The sequence below is a fragment of the Tetrao urogallus genome (genome assembly GCF_951394365.1).
Source record: "Tetrao urogallus genome assembly, chromosome: 2".
NCBI classification, from domain to species: Eukaryota; Metazoa; Chordata; class Aves; order Galliformes; family Phasianidae; genus Tetrao; species Tetrao urogallus.
Window position 1 is genome coordinate 45,125,675 of NC_136814.1, and position 6,513 is coordinate 45,132,187.

At 41.3% G+C, this 6,513-nt stretch overlaps 1 protein-coding gene across 1 annotated transcript; it reads right to left on the minus strand.

The window, feature by feature from the left end:
- Positions 1–5,557: 5,557 nt before the first annotated feature.
- Positions 5,558–5,983, minus strand: SF3B5 (splicing factor 3b subunit 5; the record flags this gene model as incomplete). Its single annotated transcript, XM_079549977.1, has 1 exon — positions 5,558–5,983. The coding sequence occupies one exon, from the start codon at positions 5,981–5,983 to the stop codon at positions 5,723–5,725; it is 261 nt and encodes an 86-aa protein (XP_079406103.1). The 3' UTR covers positions 5,558–5,722.
- Between the last annotated feature and the right edge of the window lie 530 nt (positions 5,984–6,513).

Consider the following 6,513-nt stretch of genomic DNA (forward strand, 5'->3'; position numbering starts at 1 on the left):
AGGTTGGGAAATCCTAGCCTGAAAGTAAGCAGAGTGTTACAAGGCCTGTAGCCTTGCATTGCCCCATGTCTTGACATTCCTCCAAGTCAGTCATCCTGTGCTGCTGCTGGGATACCACAGGCCTTGTTGCTTTCTGGGGCTTGCTTGATGAGCATATGGATCATTTCTTTCTCTTAAAGCCTCTTCATAAACAACTGGTCAGAATACTGGGAATGCAATCACAAAGCAGAGTCTGGAAGGAGCTGTCTGCCAAAGGGCTCACTCTAGCTCTCCCAGGTCATCCCAGGACAGCTGGAGTTAGCTCTGCGACACAACAAGTTAAATTGCTCACAGATCTGTCTGTACTTAGCTGCTTCAGAACTGATTGCTTAGAAGAAAAACATTTTAACAAGCAGTGAAAAGCTGCATATGGCTCCTTAAACAACGGGCTTTAGTGCCACTTGTGTGAAGGCCTGCTGTATCTACTCAGCAATGCCACAAAGCCTTGGTGTGGCTGTAAGCTACTTTCCCAGCCTGTGGGCAGACTCTCAGGGCAGCTGGTGGATGTCCAGCTCCATAGGTCCAGCCAGTGATGTCTCACAGTTTGTTTTTCATAAGTCTGATGCTTTACAGACTTAACAGAAGGAAACAATACTAAAGAAACATTTCCCTCTAGTTATTACAGCTTTTACTACTCTATAGAGATTGAATAAGGGCCTATTCTCAAACACTGACTAATGTGAAGACTTTTTGCAAAATTAAGGGGCAAAATGGACCAGATGCTCTGTTCTTGATCTTCTTCTCCTTGTTTGATTATTTCATGCTCTAGTCATTCTTCAAAACCTAGTTCAGAGAACTACAGCCTGAATGTTTTACTTGCAACACTGTCTTAGCAGATGCAAATGCTACAGAAACACGACACTTCAGAAAACTGCAGCTTGGGATCTGTAATCTGCTCGTACCCCTCTATCTGAGTTAGCTCTCAGAATAATTTCAGCGAGGAAGAATCATAGAATTGCTAAGGTTGGAAAAGATCTCCAAGGTCATCTAGTCCAACTGTCCACCTACTACTAATAACCCCCCACACAATCATATCCCTTAGTACAGCATCAAAATATTTCTTTTGAAAAATTCCTCCAGGAAGTTTTGTCTGACTCGTAACTTCATAAGGGATATTTAAAGACTGGACGCATGCTATCTCTGGAAAAGGTGGGATAGGAAAAAAAAAGATGCTTAAAATGCGACTAATTTTATCTAGATATTGAACCTGACATTGGGAGATCATTGCTCTTGAAAAACTACATTTAACAATAGCACTTCCACCTCCTTTATATAACACTTCTTCATTAATGCTGCAGATCAAACAGCAAGCACAATAAGCGTGATGCATACTGGAACTGTAGGGATTAACCCTAGTTGCTGATAAATGCTGGGAAAATTATTAGAGTGAAAATATTAGGGTAATTTTCCCGTTTGAAAAAACAAAACAAAACACCTGTTTTTTTTTAATTGATATTACAAGAACAGTACCTAGATTTTACTTAAGCACCAGACACTGCAAGGCTTGGTTGCCTGTGCCACCAGAAGCCTGCCCATGGCATGTGACCACTGCAATCACCGTTTAATAGCAGTGCTCTTTTTTTCCAGGTTTTCCAGGTTTTCCAGGCCTTACAAATGTGAGCTTAGCAATGCATGCATCCAATTGCACAGCAGTCTGCAGGCTGTTACCCCAAACTTTCCACACAGGCTGTAAAAATTTCTGGCTTGGAATATAAAACATATTATGTTTTCTTCCTTTAGCAAAAGTGACTTTCAATTGTTTTTGCTTCCAGTTGCTTAATCTCAGCCTGTTGACAGCAGCTCACGTGATTCAGCTATGTCAACATCATGTGCAGTCAGGCTTTAAGCCTGTTTAAACACCACCTCCTGACTTTGTGTGATGTTTACAAACCGTTATTACCCATGAATATTTATTTAAATGATCTTAAAAAACAAATTCGAGTTTTATGCTGAATTTAACTAAAGTGAAAGAAGTTACTTCAGTTGGATTGTGTGCAGGAAATAACTCACTAGTGCAATTGCTTCACCATGCAAGTGTTAACTAAGGCACTGCTGTCATTCCAATAAATAAGAAAGGGGAAGGGAAGGGCAGGGCAGGGCAGGGAAAAGACAAAGTACTCGAAATGGTAGTACTGTACCAGGTTTTCCATATTGCTCTATTTATCTATTCAGAATAAAAGGTATAATATATGTTCTGAACCTTAGAACAGTCCCATAGGAAAAAGCTCAGTATTTCTGCTTACTGCTAAGTTTTAGCAATTTTTTAATGTACCCATCTATTTCTTTCAGAGGAGCTTTGGAAGATAACGCACAATTCTATTTATTTCAAGTAATAGCATGCCCTCATTTGAACAGCACTGTCATTTGCTGCCCTCTGGTGTCATAAAAAAGAAAATTCACTTTTATTGGAAATTGGGAATACATAAATTGAGCAAACTGTTAAGATTTCTTAATTCCCAGGATAACTCATTAATCCTCACACTTCTATCTGATATGCAAGGCAGACACATTACCAAGAGAACAGTAAGAAACAGAATTAAAAATGAAGGTAGTAGTGCACTTCTATTGTAATGTTCCCTGTATCGAGTATATCCAGTTTGTAAGCAAAATCAACCCTCTCAGCTCAAAGCTTTGCATCCTTATTCTGTAAAAGCCAAGTTTGATTCTCCTTCTCTTGAATAATCCATAATTAAAGCACTGTGAGCAGGCTTTTCTCCTCACTTACACCTGCCATCCTCAGAGCTCTCACTTTATTTAGAAATCTTACCTAAGTCATTTTGGTATTGTATTCTTACCTAAATAGTTATTAAATACCATATAACATCTATTAGAATTTTTAATTAAAAATATCAATAGAATAGCATATCAATATCAATTACAATATCAATATCAATATCAATATCAATAGAATAGAATGTATACATTCTACTCCACAGAGAACTTACAAAGACAGGATAGTTGGCAGAACAGGAACAGGTGAAATTCCTTTGTGCCAAACACAAGGCATATCTGCATTAGAAACAAATTATATTTCTCACACTTCACTTTATCTAATATTAAGCTACATAAATTTAGGAAAATGAGATGGAGATCACACAAAGGAAAGCCAAATCAAAGGCATACTGCTTGGATAGAAGAACAGAATGCAAAGCACTAAGCCATTTAATAGATAAATGCTATCTTTCATCTTTAAATCAGGATTGAGGGGGAAAAAAAAAAAAAAGTGCATCCCAATGGGTTTGGCAGCTAACTCCATTCTTTTCAGTTTTACAGTATCAAATGGGAGAGTTCACTGCCTTCCCTGAATGGTTGTGAAAATGGTTTGAGACTTAGGAAGTGCCAAAGGTTGGAAACAAACTCTTCAGTTTCTCCCAATTTTATCCAAGTCTGACTGGAATACTTAGGAATACTAACTTCCCTTCAGGTTACTGCAGTTCCTAAGAAAGTGTTCGTAATGTTTCACAATCAGAACTTAATATAGCCTCTCAAAAAACTTTTCCCAACTGCACAAAAAGACACACGTGCTTAACTGAGATCCCAATGTATGTATGTATGCAGCAGAACCAGCAAACAGGTTAATTCACCGTGTAACTCAGACTTCTCCCTGAAAGCAGCATGGCTTGTATCATGAAGAGATGGCCTGTGGGAGGGAGGTGTTCAGCTCCACCCGTGTGCCCGACCCTTCTTGCTCACATTTTCAAATATTCCGTGAGTACTGAGTATCCGTGGACAGAGCTGTTAGCAGTTTAGTCTGAAAGAAAATTGCCTTGAAATGTATTTCATTCTAATTTTTTGCAGGGTTAAGTTGCATAGCTTATGGTTTTCCATCCATGTATTCCTTCTAACAAAAAATTGCAAATCCATTTTCCAATCCATTAAAGAAGCCTCCATACTCTCACTCTTTCCTTAGTCACTGCACTGAGGCTCAAGTTCCTGGCTTGTTTGTTCTCCTCCCAGCCCCCAAAGAGAGTATAAGAGTAAGAATGTAAGAGTTGGTATGATGTATGTATAGCAAGAGAAACAGAATTTTCCCATTCTGTTCTCTTCCATCAAGCATACTGACTATTCACATACGGAAAAGACAAGTTTCTAAGCTTTGCTTTAGAACAGCAACGAGAAAGCTTGCTTTATTTATATATGAGTTTTGCTTGATTTTTGCAAAACTGTATCTCATGTCTACTTTGAAGTATCTGATCTCATTCAAGGAAAATATTCCAGCCATGTTTCTTCATTGGTAAGGAACTGATTCTCTTTAAATTACCTACACCAGCTTGCACATCTATTTCAAGCTGTTCTGCTACACCGATTTTGAAGTACAACACAACTCTTCAGAAAACACCAATTTTAAAGATGAACTGCAGTGAAAAGTGCAGAAGAGGCATTTTCTAAAAATTACTCCTACAAATTACTTTCTTGAAAACTGCAGTAGTCCCCCACAGATCTGACAAGTTGCATTTATTCAAGATCGTTTCATCTTTGCCTTCATTGTAGTACATGTAACAGCAACAAAACTGTTGCTCAGCTATTTCTGAGCTTCTGAGTTCTTCAGATGGATACTGTGGCTTGAACGTGACCTCAGGAGTGAATGCTCTTGTTCTTACTGCAGCATTTTGAACAGCTTAGTTTATAAGGCTCGGTAAAAAGTATGAGGCATCTATTGCTCAGAAGTTCTGAGATCACCAACTTCAAAAATGCCATTGGTAAATTTGCGTACAACCTTAGCCATGTTTTACTTTGATGTTTTCTATTAGAAATCAAAATTTATTTTTACTACAATAAGAGAAAGCCTATTTTAGGTGACAAACCTAACATCCATCTTGTTTGCAGCCTGAATATAACTGAAGTGAAAGTCACTTCATGGGAGTTTCTAGGCATTTTACTTCAAAGTAGTAATAAACTCTTTTTTTTTTCTCTCTTACAGGAAGAAGAGAAATGTTGAGAAGTCATTTGGCAAATGGCTTAGTTTTTCCTTTGTCTCCACATCACTCTTATTTACAGTGCCTAAGCCCCACATTCATACTCACTTGTGCAGTGAATCATGGAAACATTTTTAATCACTGGATGGCTACAAACATAAGTAAAAAAGAAACTAAGCTGGAATAGACACAATAAGTATTTGGAAAATGCAACATACAGGGAAAAGGAAGATGAAGCATAGAACAATCCAAGAAAAGTCACTCTGGAGTTTAAGGGCCCTTAAGTAATTGGCCTGTATTTAGTCACAGATCACTCAATTCAAGAAATGCTAACAATAAATCAAAGCCTTTCAGTGCCAACAGACTTCTGCTTCTCCCTCCCAACAAACAATGCTGGCGACTGAGCACCAATTAGCAGGGCTGGCAAGGTACTATCATGTTATCTGTTAAGCATTTGGACAGCTGCACTGAAAAACTTAATATATCAGTATTCCCTTTCGAACCAAGAGCTCTTATCAACAGATTACCACACAACACGTTAGAAATGCCCAGTATATTTTATTTCACACTAAAAAAACAAAGGGCAAACATCTGTGCAACTAAGAGAAACCAAAGTGTCCAAGAGCGGGCGTTTTACAGAGCTTCCTTCTCCCTCCAACACCCTTCGCCGAACACAGGACGCGGACAAGAGGACGGGGCGACTCCCTCCATCTCCCCGCGGCGTGCGGAGTCACAGCGAGGCCGGTGCCGGTGGGCAGGGCGCAGGGTTAGGACTCGTCGGGCTTGTCGGCGGGCGGCCCGCAGGGCTGCAGCATCTTCTCCATGAGGTTGAAGCGGACGCGCGCCTTGCTCTCATTCTCGGCGATGGCGAAGTAGTTGAGCAAGTCGAAGTGGCCCATGTAAGAGCAGTACGAGTCGCGATGCTGGTTCACCAGCCACTCCCACTTGGTGGTGTCGGCGTGGCCCGTCCCGATGTACTTGGACTGGAGATGCTCCAACTGGCTGTGGATGGTGTAGCGGTCCGTCATGTCGCCGCCCCGTCAAGTCAAATGGCGGACGGAAGTGACATCACCGGACGGCGTGCGCCACTTCCGCTCCCCTAAACCGAGAGCGGAAGGGGTTTCGCCGACCATATCGGCCGCGTGGGACGCAGCGCGCATGCGCGCCTGTAAAGACGTGCTGGGAGGTGTAGTCCTGGGTGGCGCTGGGGTGGAGTTGAGTGTCTTGTGCCGGCTGCTTCTGCGGGCTGTGAGGGACCCAGAGCCCTGCTAGCGCCCCGGCTGCGGAGCAATGCGACAGACTAAACGGCTGTACCATTAGGGGAGCCCTCGGAGTCTGCTGTCAGTCTCTCTGAGAGTAATTAGTATTAATACCATGAACTGAAATAACTTCTTATTCATTACTTTGACTGAGCAATCTAGTAGTGAGGCAGGCAAGGATAGGACTACAGGCCAATGTCTGTACTACTCGTTATTGTTAAAGGTGTGCTTGAGGACCTGGTATTCCCAAGCCGGAAACAAGGCTGAATCTCCCTGAAGCCAGCACCAAAGCCTCAAGT